The sequence below is a fragment of the Helianthus annuus genome, chromosome 9 (assembly GCF_002127325.2).
Source record: "Helianthus annuus cultivar XRQ/B chromosome 9, HanXRQr2.0-SUNRISE, whole genome shotgun sequence".
Lineage (NCBI taxonomy): Eukaryota > Viridiplantae > Streptophyta > Magnoliopsida > Asterales > Asteraceae > Helianthus > Helianthus annuus.
Genome location: NC_035441.2, coordinates 181,114,651 through 181,127,216, shown reverse-complemented (window position 1 = coordinate 181,127,216; position 12,566 = coordinate 181,114,651). Strand labels below are relative to the sequence as shown.

Here is a 12,566-nt window from a genome sequence, read left to right as displayed (position 1 = left end):
TGTTTTAGATTGATTTTCCTAGTGCAGGAGTTGAAAAACTTAAGAAGTTAAAACCCTATTCCCTTCGATATAAAATGATTTCAAAATCACACCAAATCTGGAGGGAAAAAACCACTCGCCATTGCAGACTAAAATGTCCTCCAGAAGGCGTCTTCGAATAATCTGTTCATCCGACGAAGAAGACGACGACGACATACAACAACCACAACCACCTCTTCAACAACAACAACATCATGATATCGAATCCGAAACCCCCAATCCCTCAATTTCTAACCCTAATAACCCACCTCATCCCATCCAAATCGAACTATCCGACGAAGAATTCATCGACGCAACCGAAGATTCTCCCAATTCACCGCCACTTCCATCATCACCTCCGCCTCAACACCACCAGCCTGTTTATACTTCAGAATATTCTACTACAAGCACTGTTGGTACGAATCAAGCTTCTGACAGTCCTATTGGTAGGGTTTTGGGAGAATTAGGGTTGAGATTGAAGGGTGAATGGTTGGATTCTTGTCTTCGTGGCCTCGAGACCGCGGTCCCTGGATTCTCCAGCCTTGATGCTACACAAAAGGCAAAGCTTTGTTTTGATAAGTTTTTGAATGCTGATATGAACTACTGCGGTGCTGGATCGCTTCCGAATAATGTGCATCAAATGCACCTTGTTGATCTTCCTGGACCGTTTGTGTTGCAGGTATTTTGCATCTTTTTGTTCGATGAATATTAATTTGTTTGGTTTTTTTAATTAGTGTGTATCAAGTTTGTTAGAGTAGCTTAATTTTGGGGATTTATGCTTGTTTTGAGTTATTATCTAGTCAGGAGTTATATTTTAGCAAACACCTCGCATATGTGATGTGCGTGTTTTGCGCATCACGCACCGGCTTTTGGGATGAAAACGTATCGGATCGCCACACGCTTTTAAAAACAAGTTTGGCTTGAAATTTTATAAAATTGCACATTGAGTTCACATTCTATTTGAAAGGTTTATTTATGCAAGTTTTTATCTATTGTGCATATTGACAAGGTACTTGGCGGTAGAGTTAACAACATTAATGCATTTTCTACAGGTTGATGAGATAGTAAATATTAGTCAACATCTTCGAGAGCGTTACAAGAAGGCAAATGCTGGCTTAAAGAGATGCCTAAAACTATCAATGACCGATGGTGTTCAACGAGTTTTTGGCATGGAATATCAGCCTATTAAAGATCTAGACGTTCTAGCTCCTGCAGGACTGAAGGTTTCTATATTATATTTCTTGTAGATGATCATACTTGTTAGTGATGAAAATCTCCACTTTATTTGTCTAAAGTCTATACACTTTATTTGTGCATAACAACTATTTTGTGATTAAAATTTCCTTTTTAGGTTGCTATTTCTAACGTAACTGTAAGGCATGGGCTCATAATGCTGGTTCCAGAAGTTTTTCAAGTTCTAGGAGGTATAGTTGAGGAGCTAGATGCAGCACGACAAAGAGTTGTTACTGAAGTTAATAAGCCTCCAAGGGGAAGAAGGTATTCAGTTTTCTTAATTTCATTTTAATCACTGATCAATAGTAAAACTACAAAAGAAGATGACTCGTAAAGTTGTCTTGATGCATGGTTACTAGTTATTCATGTCATTAAACAATTGATATTATTTATTCAAGTTAAATTGATTATTTAGGAGATTTTAATTTAATTTTAGGACAAGAACAGGAGTTGTCCCCCCTTTAGCAACTAGAGCTACTCGTGCAGCATGGCCTGCTAATGATCCCGTTTCTCAAAGTACAACTCCAATGCAGGGGGATAACACAGGTACACGTGTTGGTATATTTCTCACAAATTAACAAGTTTTAAAGTTCACATCATCATTGTTAACAAACCTTAATATTTTGCAGTTCCCGTTAATGGTAGAGCGTCATCAAATTCTGGAGTTCCCGTTAATGGTAGAGCGTCATCAAATCCTACAGTTCCCGTTAGCGTTAGAGGGTCATCAAATCCTTCAGTTCCTGGTGATTTTAGAGTGTCATCAAATCCTGCAGTTCCTGTTGGCGTTAGAGCGTCATCAAATTCTGCAGTTCACCTTAGCGTTAGAGCGTCATCAAATTCTTCAATTCCTGTTAGTGGTAGAATGTCAAATTCTGCAGTTCCTGTTAGTGGTAGAGTGCCAAATTTTGCAGGTCCAAATGAACATCAGCCACCAAGAACCGGAGTAGAATCTTCTGTTTCCGCCCATAGGATGAATACCGAACCGTTTCCATCTACGGCTGCAACGGAAAATTCTGTTAATATGAACTCAGAAAATGCTACTTTTACTGTTCCCATAATTAGGGAAACTGTGGAAACAACGCCGTTTAGGGTTCGAGAAGAAACCACCGCTCCCGTCCACCTGGCATCACCTGTGGCGTTTTCCGATGACGACGAAGATGTCCACTTGGTGGCTACAAGTAGGGAAAAGCCGTTCACATACTTGGCCCAATTGTCAGTTAAATGGGCTGAATCGAAAGATAAATCATCTCATGTTGAGGGCAAAATTAAGGTGATATTATCTTTTCTTTTAATTATGTTATTATTTATGAATATGGATTTGTTATATACTTATATCATTTATGTAAAACATTTCAGTGTTTTGTGACTGGAGTTAAGGTATTCCAGTATAAGAAAAGGAGCACATATGAGCTTCAAGTATATGTAGATGATGGTAGTTTGATATCCGAGATCCTTATTGATCACAATGTAAGTTCATATTATTCCATTAAAAATATAAGAGTAAAATGCCATTTTCGTCCCTGAGGTTTGGCCAGTTTTGCGACTTTCGTCCAAAGGTTTGCTTTTTCGCATTTGGATCCAAAAAAGTTTGAAATCTTGCCATTTTCATCTGGCTCGTTAACTCCATCCATTTTTGTTCATTAAGTCATGGGTATTTCCGTCTTTCTGGTTAACTTAGAAGGCAATTCGGTCTTTTTCACTTTATGTACAAGCGTTTAGCATAATGTACAAGTTATTAAACGACCGAATTGCCTTTTAAGTTCACAAAAAAGACAAAAATACCCCTGACTTAACGGAGAGAATGGATGGAGTTAACGAGCCAGATGAAAATGGCAAGATGTTAAACCATTTGCATCCAGATGCGAAAAAACAAACTTTTGGATAAAAGTCGCAAAACTGGCCAAACCTCAAGGACGAAAAAGACATTTTACTCAAAATATAAAAATCCAAATGTTCAAAACATGTTCTTGTGTTAACGGTTTGATCTATCAGATTGTACAGAAAAAGATAGGCTATTCTCCGGATGAGACAAACACCGCGTTGTCTTCTTCAGATCAGTCTAGGGTTCAAGACATGAAGAACATAATGAAACAGTTTCAAGTTTATTTAGTGAACTTTGAGGTACACAAGCCATTTTTGAATCTATTTATAAATAAATCTATTGAAAAAGGTGTTTATTTTGTTTGGTTTATGTGATTGATTTACAGGGAATAATGGTTGTAAGGATAAATGAAGCATCAAGTCTTCCAGTTGCAATAGAAATGCAGCAGGGTTGTTCTTTATCTGATGCATGGTCCCTTCTTGGAAGATTGAAGTCTAGTAACGATGATCAACGATCACAGTTGGATCCAATTATTTTATCCCCGTAAATTCATTATGACTTTGTTGGTACATTTAGTAATTATTTTTTATTGGTACATTTCAGTTGAGTTAGTTGGTAGTTTATTACCTACAATTTTGTAGGTGCTAACTAGGTCTATTATTTGATGCAAGCTTTGATAATTATATTTAAACTATGGTGTGTGGAGGGGTTTGGGTTGGGGGCATTGCTCGACACGTGGTGAGTGTTGGATCCACAAGGTAATACTCAAAAACAAGGGGTGTGGTGTGGCGTGACTTCGGCTGGCGTGGTCAGCCATGTGGATTTTGTTTTTTTTTTTTTGTTTAAAGTATTTTAAACTTTATTTAATTAAAAAACACACTAATTAAAATAGAAGAGAAGATTACATATTATATTTTTATAAATTACAAATAAAATAAAAAAACTGCATAAAATTTAAAAAAAAGCTACATAAAAAAAATAAATAAAAGCTTCATGATTACTCCATGTTATATTTTTTCATGATTTCTTCTTTCATTTCCAACGTCATTGCCAATTATGGGCCGGTAAGGTGATCAACAAACATGGCGAGAAATTTCATAGAATCAGATTGGGAAAGGTTATCTGGAATAGATGAATCGTCGTATGGAAAGTTCGTGTATACACGGTTTCCTAAATACCATGCAATTCTGGCTAGATCGGGATATAGTGAGTATACTAAACCATGTGGCGGTTGTTGTGGATGGCCGTGTGTAAGGGGTATTTGGGTCGGGTTTGGTGGTGGACGGTTTGGTGGCAGGCTAGGGTTCGAGTTTTCTTGGTATCCAAAGGGGTTATTTGGGTTGTAGCTTTGGTTAAAAGGATGCAGCGTTGCTTGGCAACCGCCGCTAGCCCGGTGTGGTCTAGCCAGCGTTGCTTGGCAACCGCCGCCCCCAACCCACGCCTCACACCTCGCGGTCTTAAGTTTAATTTACCTATATATTAAAATTAGAACACAATGAACAATAACATCATCAAGGGGATTAGCAAATGGTATCGGGTACCGGTACCGGTATCAAATTTATCAAACCGGATATATTTTTGGTACCGAATCGGTACCAACTTTTATCATTTTCGGTATAGGTTCGGCATTGGTATTCACCGGTTTTTACCCTCAAATACCGGTACCGTACCAGTACCGACCGGTACCGAACCGTACCAGGTATATTCGGTACCGGTACCCACTTTGGGGGATTTTTGGTACCGGTTGGTACCCAGCTCATCAAATCCTGTAGCAACATAACAACGCAAGTAATTGCACCGTTTAGATTACTTTTCATACACACTGTAAGTAAACTGTATTTCGTTTGAATGAGGTTTTATATACAAAACAACTTATTTTGTTTTCTTTTTTGTCTTTTTCTATAATGAATGAATTGTAGCATGTAAAATTAACTTGGATATTTAGATTATTGATGAGCAAATCATATCAAATCCTGTAATCAAACCGGTATCGTATCGGTACCAAATTTACTATACCAATCATTTTCGGTACCAATTTGGTACGCACCTTTTGGCGTTTTCAGAGTCGTTACTTTCGGTTCGACACCGGTCTAGCACCATACCTGTATTTACTGATTTTTACCTTCAAATACCATACCGTATGGTACCGAGCATTTTCGGTGCCGGAACCTAATTTCGATGATTTTCCGGATCGGTACTTTCGATGCCGTTACCGGTACCGAGCTCATACATATTTTAACGTGTTAGCACCGTAATAACTAAACTGAAAACAACCGAATTTTCAATGTGCATCCTATTATTATATATTAGATTATTTAAAATCGTTTTTTTAAAAGAAGTGACTATCGTTACCACGTTATTTTTATTTATGTTTTGATATTTGGTATCTGCTTGCCGTTGCCGACACGCGTTTTGCAAATATTAGGTCCCGCCGCAACGCGAGGGCGAAAAATCAACTACTTTATTTAAAGAATGTGTTGGTAATTTTTTGGTGAGATTTTCTATTGGTTGACGAACATGAACTATATATTTTTTTAATTAAACATGGGAAGACATTATTCTCGAAACTGGACCTGCCTATCACAGACCGCAAACTTGCTAGTTGCTACATAACAGGTTGCGTGAGTGGTCAGACTGGATTTTGTTACTACAAAAATCTCCTTATGACTATTAAGAAAATATATAACTAATTTTTTTTCTGGAACTACAAATTAATCTACTTCTGAATATTTTATAATTCTAGTTGTAGCTTGCATAATTTGAACCCATCCATATTGTAAAACTAACACAATCACCTTACCAATGATTCTATTGGGCTGGATCTTTTAGACTGGGCTAAATATTAATCCATCTATGCATCCAACGTGTCTTGTTGACTTTCTTCAGCCACGTGTTATGTCCTGAGGCCGACACCAAGCTTCTGAATTTTGACCTTTTGACTCACCTCTGCTTCTTCTTCACTGTACATGATCACCATCACCATCACCGTCACCATCACCTTTACCTCCATCAAGCAATCATGGATTTCGTTCACACTCTCCTGAATTTACTCGCTTCAATGGCAACTATCGGTGCCTTATTCTTCCTCACACCACTCTATACTTTTCTCAAAGCTTTCTGCTACATATATACTTCCATTTCCAAAGAAGACGTCGCCGGAAAAGTCGTCTTGATTGTTGGAGCATCTTCCGGTATCGGCGAGGTTCGTATATCCTTCAATCCGTCTAGTTTTTAAAAAGTTTAGTTTTCTTATTTAAGCACAGCTTGTTGTCCGTTTACCCTCTATATTTGGATGCATTAGTTTAATATATTAATGAAATTTCTATTTCATTTTAAAAGAATATTATTGTAAATTCTATAAAAAGTATATTCCCCAACCAATTTGGGGATGATAGTGAATTAGTCAGGGCTTATGTTGATTTAAATTGGTTTGTGCGGTAAATTTGAAGCATGTGGCGTATGAGTACGCCACAAGAGGTGCATGTTTAGTTCTGGCAGCTAGAAGAGAGAAGAGCCTCGGTGAAGTTGCCGAAACCGCTCGATCACTCGGTGCGCCGGAAGCGATCACCATTCCGGCTGATGTTTCCAATATTGATGACTGTAAGCGACTAATCAAAGAAACTATCAATCATTTTGGACAATGTATGTAAGACAATTATTCTCATCCATATATGATATTTGTGATTGATAATTAATATTATCTTTGATTATTATGCTACAACTAGGTAACTAATATCATATGTTGTTGAATTAAATATTACAGTGAATCATTTGGTGAATTGTGCTGGGGTGACTCCAATGAGCATGCTAGAAGAGATCACAGATATTACTAGCATCACTCCAGTCATGGTAAGCAGTTTAGGACTTTAAACTAAATCTTGTTTACTAGAATTAAAAAGTCAATGCGGAAACATAAACTAAACTTAGGAGCATTTATTTTATGAGTGTATGTAGTGGGATTATACAAAAGTTTTCAAAGATTTAAATAACTTCATGTGCTGCGGCATCATATCTTTGTAGGACATTAACTTCTGGGGCTATGTCTATATGACATATCTTTCAATTCCACATTTGAGAAGGAGCAAAGGGAAAATTGTAGTCATTGCTTCATCTGCTTCATGGATACCTGCACCAAGAATGAGCTTATATAATGTAACCATTAATATATAATTATATATATATATATTCATGTTTGTTTTAAGTTTTACTATTTAATGTTATCTCAGGCAAGCAAAGCAGCTGTTGTAAGCTTCTACGAGTCATTGAGGATGGAACTTGGTTCCGAAGTTGGAATCACAATCGTGACTCCAGGGTTAACCGAATCAGAAATCACTCAAGGCAAAATCATGAATAAAGACGGTCAGATGGTTGTTGATCAAGATTTGAGAGACGTGAGTCATGTTTTGATACATATCATTGTGTTAATAATCTTGATTGATTTAACCGAGTGATCATGATGTTTGTTTTTATGGTGGGTGATCATAGGCGGAAATGAGCATTATGCCAATAGAGATGGCTGCAGCTACTGCTCGGGGTATTGTGGAGGGTGCTTGCCGAGGAGATGTTTACTTGGCGGTACCATGGTGGGTCCAGACGACGGTGTATTGGGTGGCGTTTTTCCCAGAGTTGGTTGAGTGGGTGAACCGCTGGTTCTTGTATGTGGAGCCTGGGGCCTCACCGTTGGATGCACCTAGCAAGAAGCTATTGGATGTGCCTGGACTGAGGCATGTCTCGCAGCCATCTTCTGTGTGGTCTTCTGAGTTGAAGGAATGATTACATGTACTCATTGATGTTAAGTTTTTGTGGTTGTCGTGTGTGGGTCGATATTGTATTATACAATGCCAGGGAGGAAGCTTATATGTCAAGACTAAATGATATTAATTAAAACCCTTAATTGTCTTGTGTAGGTTCGTTGCTAGATCCATAATATTATGTTCCCGTTTCTGTTTAGAATTTCCAATGGTTGGATCTTTCCATATAGTGTGGTTTTTGTTTTTTCGCCTTAGCTTAAGTAAATCCGACTTGTTTTAATCTTGATAGCCAATATTCATGGTCTCGTGTGACAGAGGCGTGAATCTGTTGTGGAGGTCTAGGAATCAAACCACAACATCACCCGATTTTAGATGGGGCACGTGATTTACCTTCCTCGTGTGAAGAGGTATGATCCCAATTCCATGCACACATGACAGAGACCACACCTCCTTTTTTATCCGACATGACACCTACATCAGCAAACGTATCCAGAAGCTTCTGGAAGCTATTGCATGTGGCACCAAAGATGCTCCTCCAGACAAAAGGACAACACGTGTCACCAATGATCAGACGCCATATGGACCTACAGTACGATCCTAGGACAGGCCGACAGCTGCTGATACAATTCCCTATCCTGGACAAATAGTGGCGCGCCACGTCACCCACCACTCTGAGTGCAGCAGAGGAGACCAAGAGGATATTCCTCTTGGTCGGACAGCTGGCGCCCGGTGGCAGCTGTCAAGGCCTCTTCCCCCTCCTTCATCCTTCGGCTATAAATAGGACCTTCATTCATTCAGGTAGGAACATTCTGCTCTCCTTATATTTCACCTACAACACACACTATTTCTCCTCAAAGCAGTACTTATTCTCACGCCGGAGGGTGGTCACAAAGAGAACCCCCTATTCCCCTCCTTGTGGCGAGTCACCGGTGTTCTGTTTTGCAGGATTCCAGTCGTCGACGAGTGGAGAAAGAGTTGAACCCCACATACGAGACGACCCAGGTGGTTAGCCTTAGTGTTAACTAGTGTTTCATCATCGTGTTATTCATAAGACCGCTTGGTGGGGATGCCAAGTGGTGTGCACATTTTTTCCAATATATTTGTCTTTAGAAACATTATCTAAATTAAAGAAAACCTACATTTAAGGTGGACATCACTAACATTTATTTATTTATCTATTTTCCAAAGGGAAACACAACAAAACTAGACAAAAACTGCAGAACAATCACATGAACACAAGAACACAACTTATCCAAGTAAAAACCAAGCGAGTAGACACGTTAGTCAGATTTCACCTCCGACGACTGAATGCTCGTTGGGTACAGAACGCCTTGGGCACCGGTCATGTTCATAATCTTCTTCCCCAAAGTATCATAGCGAGGATCACCACCAACCGTCATCATGTTGGTCAAGTGGTTCATCCACTCCACCGCTTCCGGCCACAACACCTTCCACACGTAACTCATCCTCATCCACGCAGGTTCCGTCACATACCGTTCCCCTCTTAGCGCTTGTTTCACTATCGCCCTTGCAGTTCCTTCTACTTTCGCAACCGGAGACAAGTTCACTTGCATCTGATCATCATCATTTAATTACTTTTCGTAAGACTAAAATAACAAGCAAGTAATTAACATTTATACGTACATCTCGCGCCTCATAGTCCACCACCATCTTTCCTTCGTGTGAAAGGAATTTCCCTTGTGTAAGTTCAGACTCGATGAATCCGGGAGTCACCAGGGTTATTTTAACATCCGACCCGAATTCTACCCGCATCGTTTCAAAGAACTGTGCTAGCGCTGCTTTGCTTGCCTAATTCAACGTGACATATATCGACAAATGACAATTTATGCAATATGATCGACCGAGAGAGAAAAAACGAAGCAAATGATAGAATATTACATTGTACACACTCATTCTTGGAAGAGGAATCCATGATGCGGCAGATGAAAGCGCGATGATTCTGCCACCACAGTTTCTGAGGTGTGGAGCTGCAAATTTTGTCGTATAAACGGAGCCCCAGAAGTTTATATCCTGGGGAAAAAAGGCGTTTTGGGTTGTTAAAATTTGAGAAAATGATTCATGGACTAGCACAATATATTTGCATATTAAGCGCGCACATAACAGAAGTTTACCATGACCGGTCGTAAATTTGTAATATCATCTACTTCTTCCAACATACCGATTTGGGAAATTCCAGCATTATTTACCAAATGATCCACTGCCATCAAGAGTTAACAAAAAAAAGTAGGATAAAAGGTGTTGAATATAATCAAGACATATTTAGGAAAAAAGTGTTTTTGTGTACATCGATTGAAGTGGTGAACGGTTTGATCAACCATTCGTTTACAGTCGTGAGGGTTGGAGACATCAGCGCGGATGACTATAACATCTGGCGATCCGATGTGCTTGCACCGATCAGCAACTTCTCGGAGACGATCATCTCTCCGAGCACATAGAGCCAAGCATGCTCCTCTGCTAGCATATTCATAAGCGATATGCTGCGTATCGTACAATTTCAATTTGTCGATTCAATTACTACTTTACTTATAACACATATTTCTAAATAGAGTTGATTACTGTTTTCGTCCCTGTGGTTTGTCAAAAATCACTATTTCAGTCCATTAGTTTAAAAATTGCGATTTCAGTCCCTGTGGTTTCACTTTCGTAACTATTTCAATCCTTGTGGTTTCACTTCCGTAACCATTTCAATCCATTTATTCTGTTAGTATAGGGACTGAAATGGTTACGAGGTGGACTGAAATAGTTATGAAAGTGAAACCACAGGGACTGAAATCGCAATTTTTAAACTAATGGACTGAAATAGTGATTTTTGACAAAACACAGGGACGAAAACAGTAACTCTTCTAAATATTTCAATCTGTGTTCGGAATGCTATTAGTCAATGCAGTACAGTAATTTTGTTATTAAGATTTGTTGGCTAGGATGCGTTGCGCATAGAAGTCGACCGCAACATCATGAAATTTTTACTTTTAGTGTTATATACACTATAAAATCTCAAACACCAACCCCATTTAATTTTGAAAACAAGTAAACGTCCCCCATAAATATTTGACCACGACCCTAATAAAAATGATTCAAATTTTATAATTTTAAAAAGAGTTAATTACTGTTTTCGTCCCTGTGGTTTGTCAAAAATCACTATTTCAGTCCATTAGTTTAAAAATTGCGATTTCAGTCCACCTCGTAACCATTTCAGTCCACCTCGTAACCATTTCAGTCCCTATACTAACATAATAAATGGATTGAAATGGTTAAAGAAGTAAAACCAAAGGGACTGAAATCGCAATTTTTAAACTAATTGACTGAAATAGTGATTTTTAACAAACCACAGGGACGAAAACAGTAATTAACTCTTTTAAAAATATGAACATAGGATTATCGAAATATCAAATAAGAAACAACCAATTTAAATAATTCAAGCCTATTTTAAACAATTAATTTGTTCAAGCCCACGTTGATTTTTAAACCAATATATAAATTAGCCCATTCTAGAAAAAATGAACTAAGGGGCTGTTTGGCAACATCTGAATGGTTAAGTGCTGAACCAGTAACATGTCTGAACCATTAAGTGCTGAACCAGTAGTAAAAGGTCTAAACCATTAAGAGACCGTATAATGCTTAACCGTTCAGAGACAAATGTCTGGTCAATTTAGATTAGAGGTCTTAACCATTCAGACTCTGTATAATGCTTAACATTCAGAGGCAAATGTCTGAACCATTCAGACATCTACTCGTGAAACAAACAGTCTGAACCATTAAGTGCTGAACCAGTAAGAGGTCTGAACTATTAAAAGCTTCGTTAAGAGGTAAACAAACAATACCTAAGCCGGTTAAGAACTAAACCCATCTTAACCTTAATTCTAGGTAATATTATTATTTTAACTTTTCTTCAAATTTTTTACTTTATTAGTTGATCACTAGATGTCTAAATTAATTATTAGATTATAAACTATTGATAATTGGACTGCTTAATCGGCCTTTGATAGCCGAAAGACTAGGGGTACCCAATTAATGAGTGTTATCGGCCCTATCTCCAAAGCTTGATGCAAAACTACTATCAAGCCGAGCTCAAATAGTCTCTCTGTTCCTACGTGATACCTGTGCTACAAATAATCTTTATGCTAGTAAATAGAATTTCCATTCACCATGCATAATGTTTTTATTGTAAAGCTATATATATATAATTTAAAATGGCACCTCGCCGATGCCGGAGGAGGCTCCGGTGATGAGGACGACTTTGCCGGAGACAACTTCAGAGAAAAGGTTGCGAAGGATGCGGATACAGAATTTGAAGAAGATCCATGGAGGGAGGAAGAGCAGCATGTTGAAGAAGGTGAAAGGAGGTGCTACAAGATTCAAGAAACTGTTTACCAAATCCATGGCTACTGTTTGTTTGTGTTTGAGAAAGAAGAAAGAGATGGTGGTGGCGAATGATATTAAGCTTGAAGTTTAGATTAGGAGGTGGAGACGGTATTGCATTATTTGCATTGCATGGAGAGATCAGGGAGTGCCACGTACGTAATGGTGTGTGCTTTCCTAAAGCGGTGAGGCTACACATATCTAGATCAACGTTATATAATTAATAATAATTTGTTTGAAATGGGTGGAGATATAATAGAAAGTTTATTTGGCTAGGAATGATAGGAAGTGATCTTGACCATCCATTAAGTTAATCAAGTGCTAAGATTAAATCAGGGAAATTGAAAGGAAGAAAATAGGCG

At 38.3% G+C, this 12,566-nt stretch overlaps 3 protein-coding genes across 5 annotated transcripts; 2 read left to right on the top strand and 1 right to left on the bottom strand.

Moving 5' to 3' along the window:
- The first annotated feature begins 30 nt into the window (after positions 1-30).
- On the top strand, positions 31-3,684 carry LOC110879938 (recQ-mediated genome instability protein 1). Of its 2 annotated transcripts, XM_035977949.1 has the most exons (9): positions 31-697; positions 1,071-1,241; positions 1,370-1,515; positions 1,688-1,797; positions 1,881-2,028; positions 2,065-2,521; positions 2,608-2,718; positions 3,244-3,372; positions 3,459-3,684. In XM_035977949.1, the coding sequence occupies exons 1-9, from the start codon at positions 134-136 to the stop codon at positions 3,618-3,620; spliced, it is 1,998 nt and encodes a 665-aa protein (XP_035833842.1). In that variant the 5' UTR covers positions 31-133; the 3' UTR covers positions 3,621-3,684. The 2 variants fall into 2 exon arrangements, with proteins under 2 accessions (XP_035833842.1, XP_021984181.1); XM_022128489.2 differs by having other exon boundaries at positions 32-697; positions 1,881-2,521.
- A 2,327-nt stretch (positions 3,685-6,011) lies between these two features.
- On the top strand, positions 6,012-8,159 carry LOC110879937 (11-beta-hydroxysteroid dehydrogenase 1A). Its single transcript, XM_022128488.2, has 6 exons — positions 6,012-6,275; positions 6,523-6,715; positions 6,837-6,922; positions 7,094-7,225; positions 7,300-7,464; positions 7,559-8,159. The coding sequence occupies exons 1-6, from the start codon at positions 6,093-6,095 to the stop codon at positions 7,844-7,846; spliced, it is 1,047 nt and encodes a 348-aa protein (XP_021984180.1). The 5' UTR covers positions 6,012-6,092; the 3' UTR covers positions 7,847-8,159.
- Positions 7,124-12,307, bottom strand: LOC110879936 (11-beta-hydroxysteroid dehydrogenase A). 2 transcript variants are annotated; one of them, XM_022128486.2, is made up of 7 exons: positions 12,043-12,307; positions 10,130-10,322; positions 9,957-10,042; positions 9,724-9,855; positions 9,469-9,633; positions 9,120-9,398; positions 7,124-7,199 (listed from the first exon to the last, which is right to left on the bottom strand). In XM_022128486.2, exons 1-7 carry the CDS (start codon positions 12,223-12,225, stop codon positions 7,173-7,175), a joined length of 1,065 nt encoding a protein of 354 aa, XP_021984178.1. In that variant the 5' UTR covers positions 12,226-12,307; the 3' UTR covers positions 7,124-7,172. The 2 variants fall into 2 exon arrangements, with proteins under 2 accessions (XP_021984178.1, XP_021984179.1); XM_022128487.2 differs by lacking the exon at positions 7,124-7,199 and having other exon boundaries at positions 8,965-9,398.
- Between the last annotated feature and the right edge of the window lie 259 nt (positions 12,308-12,566).

Coding starts and splice junctions, on each gene's coding strand:
- LOC110879937 (XM_022128488.2), top strand. CDS start 6,093: ATGGATTTCGTTCACACTCTCCTGAATTTACTCGCTTCAATGGCAACT. Junction 6,716..6,836: donor TATCAATCATTTTGGACAAT/GTATGTAAGACA, acceptor TAAATATTACAG/TGAATCATTTGGTGAATTGT. Junction 6,923..7,093: donor CTAGCATCACTCCAGTCATG/GTAAGCAGTTTA, acceptor ATATCTTTGTAG/GACATTAACTTCTGGGGCTA.
- LOC110879938 (XM_022128489.2), top strand. CDS start 134: ATGTCCTCCAGAAGGCGTCTTCGAATAATCTGTTCATCCGACGAAGAA. Junction 1,798..1,880: donor AATGCAGGGGGATAACACAG/GTACACGTGTTG, acceptor AATATTTTGCAG/TTCCCGTTAATGGTAGAGCG. Junction 3,373..3,458: donor TTTATTTAGTGAACTTTGAG/GTACACAAGCCA, acceptor ATTGATTTACAG/GGAATAATGGTTGTAAGGAT.
- LOC110879936 (XM_022128486.2), bottom strand. CDS start 12,225: ATGGATTTGGTAAACAGTTTCTTGAATCTTGTAGCACCTCCTTTCACC. Junction 9,634..9,723: donor CAAGAATGAGTGTGTACAAT/GTAATATTCTAT, acceptor ACGTTGAATTAG/GCAAGCAAAGCAGCGCTAGC. Junction 9,399..9,468: donor TGGACTATGAGGCGCGAGAT/GTACGTATAAAT, acceptor GATGATGATCAG/ATGCAAGTGAACTTGTCTCC.